Consider the following 16991-nt stretch of genomic DNA (forward strand, 5'->3'; position numbering starts at 1 on the left):
TTTATTCTCAATCCTGCTTCTATTAAATGCTCAACCTAAGGAAAAAAATTGTGTGTGTATGTGTGTATGTGTGTGTGTGTGTGTGTGTGTGTGTGTGTGTGTGTGTGTATCTGTGTGTGTGTGCATATAACTGCTTTTGTATTTTCTCTTAAGATTTGGGTTATTCTTACTTGTTTTTGCAAAGTTTCATTTCTCTAAGATGATATGTTTAGTGCACTTATATTTTGGAAGAAAATTAAAAATGAAACCATAGAGAGCCCTTTAGTGGAAGAGTTTTATAAATGAAATGCAAAGACAGAGGTCTTTTTCTCTGTACTAAAGGTAAATCACTTAGCCCACTTTTGTGATCTTATATTTACCTGTACATGAACATGCTTTGGATACAATTGACTGTGTTACTGTCTATGATTCTCTGTAATCAAATCAATCAATTAATTTATTTATTTTTGTGGTATTGGGGCTTGAACCCAGGGCCATTCTATCTCCAAGTTATACCCCTAGCCCTATTTTATTTTAATTTGGAGACACGAATCTATTTGCTGAGACTGTCCTTGAACCTGTGATCCTCTTGCTTTAGCCTCCCAAGTGCTGGGATTACAAGCGTGCACCACCATGCCTGGCTGTCTGTATCATTTTTCTTCTCAGAAATGTTCCCATGTAGGCCGGGCGTGGTGGCGCATGCTTGTAATCCTAGCATTCCGGAGGTGGAGAGAAGAGGATCTTGGTTCTCAGACAGCCTCAGCTACTTAGTGAGGCCCTTTGCAACTTAGGGAGACCCTGTTTCAAAATAAAGAATAAAAAGTAGGGCTGGGGGTGTAGCTTGGAGGTAGAATGCCCCTGGGTTCTATCCTTAGTACTGAAAACAACAACAACAACAACAACAACACCCAAAAACAAACAAGCCAAAAAGAAAAAGCAAAAAGAAAAAAACAAAAAGAAAAAAAATGTTCCCATATATGTATCTTTAGACATATCCAGTCACATTTTACAGGGAGAGCTACATTTTGAGGTATATTTCCCAATTAATGGACTAGGGAATAAGGAATTTAACCATTCCCTTTCCTCTGCTTTACTTATTTTAGGCCCCACCCATTCTCCATCTTTCTACTTGGTTTAATGGGTTCATTGTCAAGGAACCGTGCTTAGCTAAATCTTGATTTCTCTTTTCCCCTAGGCTACTTCTTCAAGTTTTGACTGGAAGTGAAGTATCATTTAAAATCCTCTCAATTTGTTATTCCAAAGAAGTAATAACATTTCTCTGATCAAGAAAAGAACTGCCTGCCTGTGCATTAAAAGTGTTCTGGAACTGGTTCTGTTTTCCTCCTGGACTCTGGCACTATGGAGCAGTGGTGCTGGATGACACTGGTGGTCTTAATAGGACTAACAGTCCGCTGGACAGTGTCTCTTAATTCTTATTCAGGTAATACATTTCTGCTGTTTAAATATTCCTTTGAATAGATCTTTTATTTTTGTTTTTATTTTTGGTAACAGTTTACCGACTGACTTTTTTTCAAGACAGAGAAGAATTTCAGCCTTTATTGGTACGGTCAAAAGAAAATGCATTTAAGTATCTAATTTTTGTGTAATTTTGTGTAATTTAAGTATCTAATCTTACTAGGGACTGAAACCAGAGACATTCTTAATTTGAGCTACATCCCCCGCCCTATTTTTTAGTTTTTTTATTTGGAAACAGGGTCTCACTAAGTTCAGAGGGCCTCATGAGGTTGCTGAGGCTGGCCATAAACCTGCAATCCTTCTGTCTTAGCCTTCCAAGTACTGAGACTACAGGCGTACACCAACATGCTTGGCTCTTAAACACCTAATTCTAATAAAAGGCAAATGTGTAAGATCTAAAGCACTTTGTGATGTGAGAAAACTAAAATTAGTCTAACTGGGAATATGACAAGTTGAGAAATGATTATGTCTTAGACATTGAATGAGATTACATTTAGGCTGCTATATAAGACAGGTGTGTTGTTATTACACATCAGTGGGGTATTAGCAGGCATCTTTTATGGATGGCAGTTATATATTTTTGTCATTTTTCAGATAAGAAAAATAAAAATGCTAAACATTAGGAAAATGGTGACCCCATCACAAAGAATATAACATCTTTGGCATCTACATGTGAAGAACTTCTGTGCCACAGGAGGCTGGGAGAATTAAAAATATCTTTGATTCTGCTGAGGTTTTTCACTTCGGGGTTTTTTGTTTGTTTGTCTCTAAGTATTGAACTCAGGGACATTCTACCACTGAGCTATCCTCCCAGCCTTTTTCTTTTTTATTTTGAAACAGGGTCTTGTTGAGTTGCTGAGGCTAGCTTAGAACCTATGATCCTGCTGTCTCAGCCTTCCAAGTACTGGGATTACAGATGTGCACCACTGTGCCTGGCTAGGTATTGTTTTTATTTTTATTTTTATTATTTTTATTTATTTTTATTTTTTTGGTGGTACTGGGGATGGAACCCAGAGGCTTTCTACCTCCAGGCTATACTCCCAGACCTATTTTATATTTTATTTGGAAACAGGGTCTCACTAAGTTGCTGAAAGCCTCACTAAGTAGCTGAGGCTGGCTTCGAACCTGCGCAATCCTCCTGTCTCAGCCTCCGAAGCGCGGGGATTACAAGCGTGCGCCACCATGCCCGGCTTAGGTATTGTTTTTAACATGCTTATTTTAGTTTCTTTTTGGTTTTATCTTCATTTAAGATTGTAATTAGAAAGCAGTAGTATGAAAAAAAATTTCTTCTTTCTACTCTTCTAGGTTTTCTACTGGGGCCCGTAGACAAAAGAGATTAATAAGAGAAAACCATGTAGATTTATTCGATATAAGCTGTATATGACTTTGGAGTCTTCATGAGGAAATGAAGACCTGAAGAAATAGTTAAACCTTGAGTGTTTTTGTACAAGGTTTGATCAAAAATGGAAAGTTGTAGGAAAGTATAATAGGATGTAAGGATTATGAGCTAACAGTTTTAAACAGGAGGAGACATGGCAAAGCCTGTTCATTTTGCTTCCTCTGCCTGAGTCTTTGGAGAGAAGGCTCCTCCTTTCCTTTGGGTTCAGGGTGGGCACTTCTCACTGAGAGTCTTATGGCTAATTTCAGGGGAAGGTCAAGGGTTCCTTCTTGTATCTGTATTTTCTCAAATTCCTTCAACTTAAAATATGCAACATACCAAGTTGTCATATTTTGGGCAGCATGTCTAGAACCCTGTCACAATCAAATGTGGAAACCCAGGTTAGCTTGTTCACTATTAATGCATTATTTCTCCTTTGAAAATGTACATACATGATGGATGTGGTGGCACATGCTTATACTCCCAGTACAACTTGGGAAGTTGAGACAGGAGGATTACAGGTTCAAGGCCAATCTCAGCTACTTTTTTTCTTTTAAATTTTTTATTGGTGCATTATATTCATACATCATATTGGGGTAAAAAACTTGTGTGGACATACATGTACACATCACCGATTTAACCCCTACCCAATTCCTGCCCCATTCCCTCCCCGTCCCTCCTTCCCTTGCTTGGCTTAGTGGTTGACTTCGATATATTTAAGTACATTGTGTGTTTTAGAGAATTTCCAACCCCCCACATTCCCTCATTTAGGTTGTCTTGTTTGCTCCTCTATAGGATTTCCTTTTTCATCTAGAGTTCTTCCTATGACCCATTTCTCCTTAGCTTTCACATATTAGGGAAAGCATCTGACTTCTTATTTTTTGTGACTGACTAATCTCACTTAGCATAATGTCCTCCAGTTCTATCCATTTCCCTGAAAATGATGTAATTGAGTTTTTTTTTAATGGCCGAGTAAAATTCCATTGTGTACATATCCCACAGTTTTGTAATCCGTTCATCTGTTGATGGACATCTTGGCTGGTTCCACAGTTTGGCTATGGTGAATTGTGCAGCTATGAACATAAATACACATGCATTAGTTTGGTAGTTTGGTTTCCTTTCTTTTGGGTAGATACCCAGAAGTGGTATTGCTGGATCGAATGGTAAATTTGTTCCCATTCTTCTGAGGATTCTCCGTACTGTTTTCCAAAGTGGTTGCACTAATTTGCAATCCCACCGACAATGTTTTAGAGTTCCTACTTCTCCACATCCTTGCCAGCATTTGTTGTTGTTTGTGTTTTGAATGATTGCCATTCTAGTTGGAGTTAGGTGAAATCTCAGGGTAGTTTTGATTTGCATCTCTCTGATTGCCAATGATGTTGAGCATTTTTTCATGCATTTATTGGCCATTTGAATTTCTTCTTTCATGAAGTGTCTGTTTAGTTCGCTTGCTCAATTTGTTATTGGATGATTTTTTTTTAATGTTGAGTTTCTTGAGTTCTCTGTATATTCTAGATATTAGTCCTCTATTGGAGGGGTAGGTAGCAAAAATCTCTTCCCATTCTGTTGGCTCTCGGTTGAGGTTCTTAAGTTTCCTTTGCTAAACAGAAGCTCTTCAGTTTCATGCAATCGCACGTATTGATTCGCCTTTAAATTTGTTGTGCCTTTGGGGTCTTGTTGAGAAAGTGTTTATCTGTGCCTATGTGTTGCAGTGTTGGACCTATGGCTTCTTCAAGGAGCTTCAAGGTCTCTGGTTTAATTTTCAAGTCTTTGGTCCATCTTGAATTGTCTCTTGTGCAGGGTGAGAAGTGGGATTAATTTCCAATTTTCTGCATATGGTTAACCAGTTTTGCCAACACCATATGTTGAACAGGCTATCTTTTTTCCAGTGTATGTTTTTGGCCCCTTTGTAAAAAATTAATTGGCTGAAAGTGTGTGGACTTGTTTCTGGGTCTTCTTTTCTGCTCCATTGGTCTATGTATCTGTTTTTGTGCCAATACCATGCTGTCTTTATTACAATGGCTTTATAGTATAGTTTAAAGTCAGGTATTGTGATTCCTCCTGCATGGTTTTTGTTGCTGAGAACTACTTTGGCTATTCTGGGCTTTTTCTTATTCCAAATAAATTTAAGGACTGAGTTTTCTATGTATGTGAGGAATGATCTTGGTAGTTTAATGGGCATTGCGTTGAATCTGTAGATCACTTTTGGAAGGATGGCCATTTTAATGATATTTATTCTGCCAATCCATGAACATGGAAGATCTTTCCATCTTCTAAGATCTTCTTCGATTTTTTTTTTTCAGTGTCTTATAATTTTCTTTGTAGAGATCTTTTACCTCCTTGGTTAAGTTTATTCCTAAGTATTTTAATTTTTTGTGGGAGATCCTGAGTGGAAGTGTTTTCTGAATTTCTTTTTCAGTGGATTTATGGTTGGTATACAGAAAAGCTTCTGATTTTTTAAGATTGATTTTGTATCCAGACACTTTGCTGAATTTGTAGTCTCAGCTACTTAGTGAGGTCCTGTTTTAAAGTAAAGGATAAAAAATAGGGCTCTGGTGTAGCTTGGAGATAGAATGCCTGTAGGTTCAATCCCCAGTACTGCAAACAAACAAACAAACAAACAAACAACTCAACCACTTAACTGAGAAAGGTTATTTTAATAATCCCCCTCTTCAAGGTTTTATTGACTGCTTAGGGAAAATTATCAGTCATTGTTCAAGTATGACTGTTTTATTTGTTAGTTTCTTTCAATTTAACAATAGCTATTCATAAGAATTAATAGCAACATAGGAACTCTACTGCTTGTAAGAATTAACAAGTTCTTACCAGGAATATATAAAAGGGGAATTTTATTATGGAAATTTACCCAAATCTCTTAGAATGTTTAAAATTTCAGTGTAAATATGTAGTTAACAAAGAAACTATATTCAAACATAATTCTAAGTAAGTGATTAATAAAATGAACATTTATTTAGTTCTTTAAGCCCACTTTCCTGGCAATGAGACTAAATTGAAATTCTATACATATAATGAATGTGTTTTCTTTATGTAATTCTGAATCTCATGTAAGTGAATTTATAGAATTAATCAGTGTGGAAGGAATACTTTTTGTCCTTCCCAAGTGGAGCTCCCATAGGGACAGTTGGCTTGTCCTTCTAGGTTGCTTTAAGGGCACTTTAGCAGTTTTAAAAACTTAAGTACTAATTTCATAGCCAGTGTCAGGTGAATTTATTGAAGTAGGTCAGACTCTGGGTAAAAACTTGTTTCCCAACTCTAAAGAGAGTCATTATCCATTCTTCTATTTGTTAGAGATTGGTAATAAATTCTTCTACCTTGACCACAAGTCTAGAGCAATTTCAGAAAATCTAGATAATTGGAATTTTTTGAGGTATAGGAAATTACTTAAGATTCTCTCTTGACTTTTATTATCCCAGTGCTCCAAAAACAAACACAAAGTAAAAATCGTCTCTCTTCCTCCCCCAAAGTAAGCCATACTTAATGACTCTATTAATTGAAATTGTCTATTTCTCTCTCTCTCTCTCTCCCTTTCCTATAAAATATCTATGTAAGCCGGGTGTGGTAGTTCACACTTGTAATCCCAGTACTTGGGAGGCTGATACAGAAAGATTGCAGGTTTGCAGCCAGCCTCAGCTACTTAGTGAGGCCCTCCACAACTTAGTGAGACTCTGTTTCAAAGATTAAGAATTTAAAAAAATGGGGCTAGGGGTGTAGCTTGGAGGTTGAATGCCCCTGGGTTCAGTCCCCAGTACCATAAAAACAAACAAATAAACAAAAATGATTAAGATATGGTTAATTCTAAGAGATAGATAAATAGATAGAGACACTGGGTAATGTGTTGGTCACTCTATGTATCCCGTAGAACTGTTAATCTGCTTTTTCTATAATTATCTCATAGTGTGACTATTTCCTTAGCGATCTGAACACTTAATGATTATTGGTAGAATAAGCTGTTAAATACAACATTAAATACAGTTTAGTTACTCTAGAGTCCCAAAGATGCAGGGAATCTGAGTGGGATTTTACTGGGTATACTTTGACTCTGTGTGACTTCCACCGTACTTGCTAACATAAAAAAACCTGGGAATTTACTGTATCTCTTTGGAATTTCTCACAGTTTTGTAGTCAACAGCTAGTTAAATAGTGAGTGTATGTTTACTATTTACTAAAAGGAAATACCTGAATGGCATTTACAATGACTTAAGGAGAGTGACCTGCTTAACCAAGTTGTGAGGCATTGCAGAGGAGGAGCAAGAACAGGGGTTATGGAGTCCATCTGCTCGGGTTCAAATCCGGACCCTGTTTCTTAACACTGCCTCTGTGTAGCTTGAAGATGGGGATTATAATAATGATACTAAGCCGTGTAAACAAAACAAAAAAGAACTCACAGCTTATTTCATAGGGTCGTTGTATTTAGCAATTTTAAATGTTAGTTATTAAAGGTCTGTTATCCATTATTTACAATTTGGGGATAAAAAACATAAACTAAAGGTGTTTATATAACATTTGATAGCAAATTCTGACCTAACTAGTGTCTTTGTAATATATAGTCTGTTTTTAGTTCTGTAATTGACGTATTTATACTTAGTTTGTAAAAACCCTTTATAAAATGATATTTCTTCTTCTTCTTCTTCTTCTTCTTCTTCTTCTTATTATTATTATTATTATTATTATTATTATTATGGTACTGTGGATAAACTCAGCGGTATTCTACTCTGAGCTATACCTTAGCCCTATTTTTTATTCATTATTTTATTTTTAATTTTTAATATTTTTTTTTTTTTGGCAGTACTGGGGATGGAACCCAGGGGCATTCTACCTCCGAGCTATACCCCCAGCCCTATTTTTTTATTTTTTATTTTGAAACAGGGTCTCACTGAACTGCAGAGGGCCTCACTAAGTAGTTGAGGCTGTCCACGAACCATGATCCTCCTGTTTCAGCCTCCCAAATGCTGGGATTATAAGCGTTAGCCACCACGCCCGGCTTTATTCTTTATTTTTTATTTTTAAATTTTTTGTGATACCGGTGATGGAACCCAGGGGCATTCTACCTCCGAGCTACACCCCCAGCCCTATTTTTTTTAAAGTCTTTTTATTTTATTATTATTATTATTATTATTATTATTATTGTTTTTTATTTTTTGTGTGGGTTTGGGTATGGAACCCAGAAGTATTCGACCTCCAAGCTATACCCCCCTGTCCAATTTTTTATTCTCTATTTTGAAACAGGATCTCACTGAGTTGCAGAGGACCTCACTTAATAACTGAGGCTCTCTGCGAACCGCGACCCTCCGGTCACAGCCTCTCAAGTGCTGGGATTACAAGCGTGCGCCACCACGCCCAGCTCTAGTCTTTTTATTTGTTTGAAACAGAATCTCACTGAGTTGCAAAGGGCCTGGCTAAATAGCTGAGGCTATTTGCAAACTCCAATTCTCCGGTCTCCACCTCCCAAATGCTGGGTTATAAGCGTGCGCCACCAAGCCGAGTTTATTCTTTATTTTGAAACGGGGGTCTCACTAAGTTGCCAAGGGCCTAAGTAGCTGAGGCTGGCCGCAAACCTGCAATCCTCCTGTCTCAGCCTCCCAAGTACTATGGTTATAAGCGTGAGCCACCACGTCCAGCTTGTTACTAGGATTTTATTACACTTATTGGACAGTATAGTTGACAGACTTTCTCATGAATTAAAAATAAAGTTGGAGGTTTATTACTAAGTAATATTAACAATAGCTTCTGTTTATTGAATATGTTCTGTGTTCCAGGCTCTATGCTGGGTAGTTTATATGTGTTATTTATTGGAATGGCCCTCTTGGTAGGTTCTATCAGTCCTGTTTTTAACATGCTGAGGCTTACGGGTAAGTAATTTGCCCATCTCAGAGGCATGCCATGTGCTAGCTTGCTAGGAGTCAGATACTGCCCAAATAATTTAGGAAATTTGTATAAGGAGATAAAAGCCACAGAAATGCTAAAGTACATTGCTTTGCTCTTTTACCTTTCATCTTAGGTGCTGGGAAACCCCCTATGTTTGGTGATTATGAAGCTCAGAGACACTGGCAAGAAATTACTTTTAATTTACCAGTCAAACAATGGTATGGATAATTTTAACTTGGTTTTGTTGTTTACCATTGTTAATATAGGTTTTTGAAGGTATTTAAAAGGAAAATGCTTCTTTGTTCCTCTGGAGCAGCCTCATGGTCTGCATATTTGTAGTCTCACCTTTGAAATTTCATAATCCTGAAAATTATCAGTCTGTTTAGTCAGCTGGGATTGCTCCTGAACTGGAACTTCGATGATAGGACAACTATCTGTCCTAAGAACTCATCTGGACATAAACTACAGAAATACCGTCATGGGCTAAAATGAATTCCACTTTCATTTGAGCTATAGGTAAAAACAGAACAGGGTCTTGATGGTGGGCGTGGTGGCGCACACTTGTAATCCCAGCATTTGGGAGGCTGAGACCGGAGGATCTCAGTTCAAAGATATCCTCAGCTACTTAATGAGGCCCTTTGCAACTCAATGAGACAGGTTTCAAAATAAAAAATAAAAAATAGGGCAGGGGGTGTTGCTCAGAGGTAGAATGCCCCTGGGTTACATCCCCAGTACTTAAAAAAAAAAAAAAAAAGAACAGGGTCTTGGTAATGGCAGAGGGCTAAATTTGAGGAGCTGAAATTGAACAAAGGGAAGAAGCCTGCAGTAGCAGGATTTTGTGTGTGTGTGGTGGTGGGGGGGATTACCGGGGATTGAACCCAGGGGCATTTACCTCAGAACCCAGGGGCATTTACCTCTGAGCCACACTCCAAACCCTATTTTTTTTATTCTTTATTTTGAAATAAGGTCTCACTAAGCTGCAGAAGGTCTCACTCACTAAGTAGCTGAGGCTGACCGTGAAACTGAAATTCTCCTGTCCCAGCCTCCCAAGTACTGGTAGTACAAGCATGTGCCACCATGCATGGCAAGCTTAATTTCAATCAGGTGATATGAGATGCTAAATTGTGAGTCCGTTTGCTGAGTAGAATGGTGCTTTTTTTTCTTTTTAGGTATTTTAACAGCAGTGATAACAATTTACTGTACTGGGGATTGGATTACCCTCCTCTTACAGCTTATCATAGTCTCCTATGTGCATATGTGTAAGTTTTCTTTTCTTATTAAACTTTGAATATTTAGCCCTTAGCAGATATAGTAAGAAGCAATGTGACCTTACTTTATTTAATGAAGAAGAGATCATCTCTAGCTTTACCTGTATTATATAATATAAATGGGGTCTTAAGAAAGGCAAATATCAGAGTTTGAACATTTCTGTAGTTTCTTGGGAGGACAGGCTAGCTTTGTTTAGAAGTATAGATGGTTCTACTTGTACATGGACTACTGAGCTGTATGTGGGTTGTTTGTGCACAGGAAAGCTTCGTCTCTCTCTTTTTCTTTGTGCTGGGGTTGACCCAGGGCCTCGTGCGTGCTAGGCAAGTGCTCTGCCACGGAGGTGTGCCCCAACCCTAGGCAAGCTTTTCTTCTGGAGTGGCCCAAGGTGAATGAGCAAGTTAGGTCCAGATGGTATTCTGACTAACCTGTCAAGTTAGAAACTAGAACTAATGTGGTATTTCACTTATGACTTTTTTTTTTTTTGGTACTAAGGATTGAACCCAGGGGCATTCTGCTTCTGAGCTACACCCTCAGTCCTATTTTTATTTTTACTTTGAAATAGGGCCTTGTTCGTTTGATGAGAATCTTACTGCTTACTTAGGCTGTCCTTGAACCTGTGATTTTTCTGGCCACAGCCTCCCAAGTACTGGGATTAGAGCTGTGGCTGCCATACCCGGGTTACCTCTCTCCTTTATTTTTATTTCTTCCTTTCTCTTTTAAAGAAATAGTTTACTGTTTATAGAAATGAGGAGTTGCATTTCAGTGGAACCCTGTTCTACTCTGTAGTAATATTTCATCTTAGACTTGAAGTGTTTCAGCAAAAATTTGAGAAACTTCTTTATAGCATTTCTTGAACTCATTTTTCATATTTTATTATTTCAATTTTTAACTATTTTATATTTTATAAAAATAAACATCACTGGGCGTGGTGGCACATGCTTGTAATCCCCGCGCTTGGGAGGTGGAGACAGGAGGATTGCGCAGGTTCGAAGCCAGCCGCTCTGGTTTAAGAGACCCTGTTTCCAAATAAAAAAGTATAAAAATAGGTAGAAGGGTTTCTAGGAACTCCAGTACCACCAAAATAAATAAATATAAATAAATAAATAAATAAACTATATGGAATAAAAATAAGCACCAGGGCGATTAGTTATAATTTGCAGTGTTCAGAGTAATATTGAAATTTTATTTATCTTTAACAACTGTGTCTAATTTTGTGCATTGATTTGTGATTAATAGCTGTTTATTGTAGACAGTTGTTATAGTTTAAAAGATTATAAACTGTAAAACATGAACATATTGTTCATAAAGAATGTGTTTAATGTATGAAATGTGACATATCAGATTGTTTTTATACCAGATCTGTGAAGGTTGAGCCTGTAGTTACGTATTATGTGGTTTTGTTACAAAATGAGCAAGGCAGGTGCTGTTTTATAGCCTAAGTCAGCTTCACATGATTAAATAAAAGCAGTAAGGGAGCTGGGCGTGGTGCGCACACTTGTAATACCAGCGCTTGGGAGGCTGAGACAGGAGGATCGCACAGCTTCGAAGCCAGCCTCAGCTACTTAGTGAGGCTCTCAGCAACTTTAGTGAGACCCGGTTTCCAAATAAAGTATAATATAGGTCTGGGTGTATAGCCCAGAGGTAGAAAAGCCCCTGGGTTCCACCCTCAGTACCACAAAAAAAGTAAATAAAAACAGTAAGGCTTTAGCATTGACTCTGTTGCTTTATAAGAACACTGGCTAATTCTCAAAAATGAGTTCTTAAGCCCTCAAGTATTCTTCTTTCTAAAGCTGATGAGGAATAATGTGCATGTATTTATGCTTTGGATTTGCAGGGCAAAGTTTATAAATCCAGACTGGATTGCTCTCCACACATCACGCGGGTACGAGAGTCAGGCACATAAGCTCTTCATGCGCACAACAGGTAAAGGAGCAGTAGGTGTTAAGTGTAAAATTTGATTTTTATAAATTTGGGGACAAACTGATAAAAGATACTATTATTGTTCTTAATGCCTTTAAAATTGTGTAAGTATATGCATGCATATATTTGCATACCTGATGTAAGACCATATTTATATGTAAGCTAAAAAAAAGAGGAGCCGGGCGTGGTGGCGCATGCTTGTAATCCCTGCGCTTGGGAGGCGGAGGTAGGAGGGTTCCAGTACCACCAAAAAAACAACCAAAAACAAAAAAACGGAAAGGGGCGCTTCTGAGGACTTTCCATTTATCTCACTTAATTCTTTGAATACTCAGCTGAGATAAATACTTTTATCATCTTTCTCTTAAGCTGGGGAAACTGAGGCTCATTTCAGTGAGGCAAATAACTCACCTGAGGTCAGCAAGCTTAAAATGAAATTGTGGTTATTTGGACTGCTGCTTTAATATCCTAATTCCAAGGACCTTTCAGCTCTTTCTTAGTGAGTCTTGAGCTGTGTCTAGCGCAGTACACTGCTGTGCAGTGTTGCCAAACTAAACCATCACTGAGCAATGCTCATGGGCACCTGCATGTGTTGTTCTAGGAGCTTGAAAGTAACACGCTCAGATTTCTTTTTTTTCTTTTTGTGGTACTGGGGATGGAGCCCAGGGGCATTCTACCCCTGAGCTACACCCCCAGTCCTATTTTTTATTCTTTATTTCGAAACAGGGTCTCACTGAGTTGCAAAGGACCTCACTAAGTGGTAGCTGAGGCTGTCCTCGAACTGCGATCCTCTTGTCTCAGCCTCTCAAATGCTGGGATTACAAGCGTGCGCCACCATGCCCGGCCCACTATTCTATTTTCAGAAAGCTGGAATCATTTAAAAAATTCCCTTTTATCTTCTAATATTTAATTTAATCATTCTTGTGGTACTGGGGATTAAACCCAGGGATGTTCTATTTGTGAGCTACACCTGAAGTTGTTTTTACTTTTTGTTTTGAAACAGGGTCTAGCTAGGTTGCTGAGAGTCATGCTAGGTTGCTGAGGTTGTCCTTGAACCTACAATTCTCCTGCCTCAGCATAAAAGTTTCCTTTTTATTTTATATTTTTTGGGGGGATATTGGGGATTGAACTCAGAGGCATTCTACTTCCACGTTATACCCCCAACCCAATTTTCTTTCTTATTTGGAAACGGTCTCACTAGGTTGTGGAGGGCCTTGCTAAGTTGCTGAGGCTGGCTCCAAACCTAAGATCTTCATGTCTCAGCCTTCCAAATACTGGGATTACAAGTGTATGCCACCACACCCAGCTCAAAATTTCCTTCTTATAATGAAACTTTCACCAGTATTTCAGGTTTTGTTTTATTAGGTTACAGAGAACCTAACATCTTACAAACATTTGAAGTCAACTTGGTTAAACAGTCCTGGATACTTTAGCTATTTGTGTGTGTGTGTGTGTGTGTGTGTGTGTGTGTGTGTGTGTGTGTGTGTGTACTGGGGATGGAACCCAGAGGCATCCTGTCTCTGAGCTATACTCCAGGCTTCCCCCCTCCCTCTTTTTAATTTGGAAGTAGAATCTCACTAAGTTGCTGAGGCTGGCCATGAACCTGCAAGTACTTCTGTGTCTCAGCTTCTTAAGTACTAGGATTACAGGTGTGCGCCACCACATCTGGCTTAGCTATTCTCTAGATGGCCAATTTGATGAGGTCTATGTTGCATTACTTTGGGTATGTTTTAGTTTGTCAGTGTCAGTGTGTGTGTGTGTGTGTGTGTGTGTGTGTGTGTGTGTGTGTGTGTTTTACTGGGGATTGAACTCAAGGCTTTGTGCATGCTGAACACTCACTCTACCACTGAACTATATCCCAGCCCCAGTGTCTTCTTAAATATGGTATCTGTAGTTAAAAATAGATCATAAACATTTAGCGCTGATGGTTTTACGCTTTTTCTGGACACTTTATTTAGTGAGATACAAGAAAAAATAGGCTTTTGGACAGCTATGTTGTACTGTTGGAGAATTTAATATATTTTCTTTTTACTAAGAAGGCTGCACATTCCGAATTTTAATTGCTTTTTTTAGTGTTTTTTTCTAGTTTCTTTCACACCTGGGCTTTTCAAGGTCTTTATATGAATTAGTTAACAAAAGTTTGCAGATTTTTATACATAGTAATGTGTTAAAAAGATTCTCCTGGGCTGGGCATGGTGGCGCACGCTTGTAATACTAGCGCTTGGGAGGCGGAGACAGGAAGATCGTGCAGGTTCAAAGCCAGCCGCGCTGGCTTACGAGACCCTGTTTCCAAATAAAAATATAAAAAATAGGTCTGGGAGTGTAGCCTGGAGGTAGAAGGGCTTCCAGGAACCCCAGTACCACACACACAAAAAAAGATTCTCCTGTGTATTTCTACATCTGCGTTGTTCTTCACACAAGAAAACTTGAAACATACATACACATAATGAGGGAAAAAGATGTCGTCTTCCCTTGCTTCAAGTACTTTTCTTTTTTCTTTCTTTCTTTCTTTTTTTTTTTTTTTTTGGGTTGTTATACTAGGGGTGGAACTCAGAGGCTTTCTACCTCCGGGCTATACTCCCAAACCTATTTTATACTTTATTTGGAAACAGGGTCTCACTAAATTGCTGAGAGCCTCACTTAGTAGCTGAGGCTGGCTTTGAACCTGTGTGATCCTCCTGTCTCCAGCTCCCAAGTACTGGGATTACAAGCGTGCACCACCACGCCCGGCTTCCTCTTCATTTTCAAGCAAAGAGAGAACATTGTCTAACTCCTGATGATTCAGTGTGTGAATTTGTAAGAGCGGTCTGAGAGTCTTGTAGCATAGCGTTTGAAATCAGGTATGGGTGAAGGGAATTGAAAAGGGCTAATTGTGTGAGGGACTTCCCTGCAGTGGGCAGTAGCAAATAGAATTCTCAGCCAAGGCTGGCAGAAGGAAGGCGGTTGTAGATCCTGATGGACTCATGTTTGCAATTATTTGCTTGGTTTTTCAGTTTTAATTGCTGATTTGCTGATTTACATACCCGCAGTGGTTTTGTACTGTTGTTGTTTAAAAGAAATCTCAACTAAGAAAAAGGTAAGTTTGAAACTGGGCACGGTGGTGCATGCCTGTAATCCTAGTACTTGGGAGGTTGGACAGGAGGATCACAGGTTCAAGGCCCATGTGCTTTAACTTAGTGAGATTCTACTTCAAAAAAAAAAAAAAATAGGATGGGGTATAGCTCAGTGATAGCCCCTGAATTCAATCCCTAGTACCCCCCATACATGAACTAAAAAGAATTAAATAAAAGAAAAATAAGTTTTAAAGTAACCTCACATTTCAGTTTTGAATTTTTTAATTAATTTATTAAATTGAAGGGTAGACTTTAGGGAAATCGTGCTTTTGGGAATAGACAGTAAGAGTAATGAGAAGTATTCTACTATTAATTTATCTGAACAGTAATTATTTTTATGTGCTACTATAATAACAAGATGTACTAAATTTTAGAAGTTATGTACTGCTGAGCTATATACTCTACTGAATTTATTGTTTAACTGATAAATCTGAATTTTGAGCTGGTTTGCGAGAATGACCAAATTGGGAGGCATTTTGAAAACTTGCTATATCCTTTCATTTTTAGAGTTATTAAATATTCTTGTTTGTCCATTTTAGATAGTCTAATCACTAACTTCTCTATTTGTATATCTAAAAGTGACAAATACCTTTTAGTGATTTTTTTCTTTTTTATCGATATATCATATGTCAGACTTCAGTGTTTTAAAGAGTTGCTTTTTTAGCCAGGCATGGTGGCACATGCATGTAATCCTAGTGCTTGGGAGGCTGAGACAGGAGGATTGTGCAGGTTCGAATCCAGCCTAAGCTACTTAGGCTATCAGGAACTTAGTGAGACCCTGTTTCCAAATAAAATAGAAAACAGGTATGGGAGTGTAGCCCAGAGGTAGGAAGCCTCTGGGTTCCATCCCCAGCACCACACACACACACACACACACACACACACACACGTTTCTATATATATATGTGTGTGTGTGTATATATATATATATATATATATATATATATTTATAAAAAGTTATATTACCTTGGGAACATGGGAACATTTGCTGCTATGTTACATGTAAACTATACTTTTTTCCTATTTGGGTAACAGATTGCTTTCTCATTTCACAATATTTTTCTTTACAGATTGCTAATGCATTATGCATATTGCTGTATCCAGGTCTTATTCTCATCGACTATGGACATTTTCAGTATCCTTTACTAATTCATAAACGAGAGCCTCCATGCTAGGAAATCTAGGCTCAATTCATGTAATAATGCCATTTGGTAATGTCTTTTGGTTAGTGTGCTTGCTTACATGGACTGTTTTCACAGTCATATAAAAGAATCTCTTCACCATGCTTTTACTCTGAAAGATACAGTATTAAAAGTAGGATTCCTTTTCCATATTTGTTTGGCTTGAGAACAGAATATAGTTGCTGAGCTCCTTCTGGGGAGCTGGAAAGAGTGCCAGGTGTGTTTATCCTCTACTGATTTTGTATTTTTATTTTTATTTTTGTGGTGCTGGGATTGAACTCAGGGGTATTCTACCTCTTAGCTATACCTCCAGCCTTATATTTTAGTTTTGAAGCAGCTGAGGCTGTTCTTGAACCTGTGATCCTCCTGTGTCAGCCACTCAAGTCCTGGGATTACAGGTGTGTCCACCACACCAAGTTTATTTTTTGTACTGGGGATTGAACTGAAGGGCATTCTATCTCCAGGGTATACCTTCAGCCCTTTTTATTTTTTACTTTGAAGCAGGAACAAGTTGCTAAGGCTGACCTTGAACCTGGGATTCTCCTATCTCAGCCTCCCAAGTACTGGGATTACAGATATGCAAGACCATACAAGACCATACCTAGAATTTTTTTCTTTCTTGAGTTTCTTGGTCAGATGTTAGATCTTTTAGCTACATCTGCAGTACCTTTTTTTTTTTTTTTTTTTTTTGTGGTACTGGGAATTGAGCCCAGGGACATTCTACCTTTGAGCTAAACCTCCAGCTCTATTTGATTTCTTATTTTGAAGCAGGGTTTCACTAGGTTGCCTTTT

At 38.2% G+C, this 16991-nt stretch overlaps 1 protein-coding gene across 1 annotated transcript in view; it reads left to right on the forward strand.

Annotated features, from left to right (window-relative positions):
* Positions 1-1338: 1338 nt before the first annotated feature.
* ALG6 (ALG6 alpha-1,3-glucosyltransferase) overlaps positions 1339-16991 on the forward strand; it is a gene marked incomplete at both ends in the record, with an annotated part of 29897 nt that continues 14244 nt past the window's right edge. Inside the window, 6 exons of the mRNA XM_080691968.1 lie at positions 1339-1420; positions 8853-8937; positions 9889-9978; positions 11823-11911; positions 14899-14981; positions 16089-16153. Coding sequence (XP_080548094.1) covers positions 1339-1420; positions 8853-8937; positions 9889-9978; positions 11823-11911; positions 14899-14981; positions 16089-16153 — 494 coding nt within the window. The remainder of the gene's footprint in view (positions 1421-8852; positions 8938-9888; positions 9979-11822; positions 11912-14898; positions 14982-16088; positions 16154-16991) is intronic.

Source organism: Muscardinus avellanarius (genome assembly GCF_963383645.1).
Source record: "Muscardinus avellanarius genome assembly, chromosome: 3".
Classification (NCBI taxonomy): domain Eukaryota; kingdom Metazoa; phylum Chordata; class Mammalia; order Rodentia; family Gliridae; genus Muscardinus; species Muscardinus avellanarius.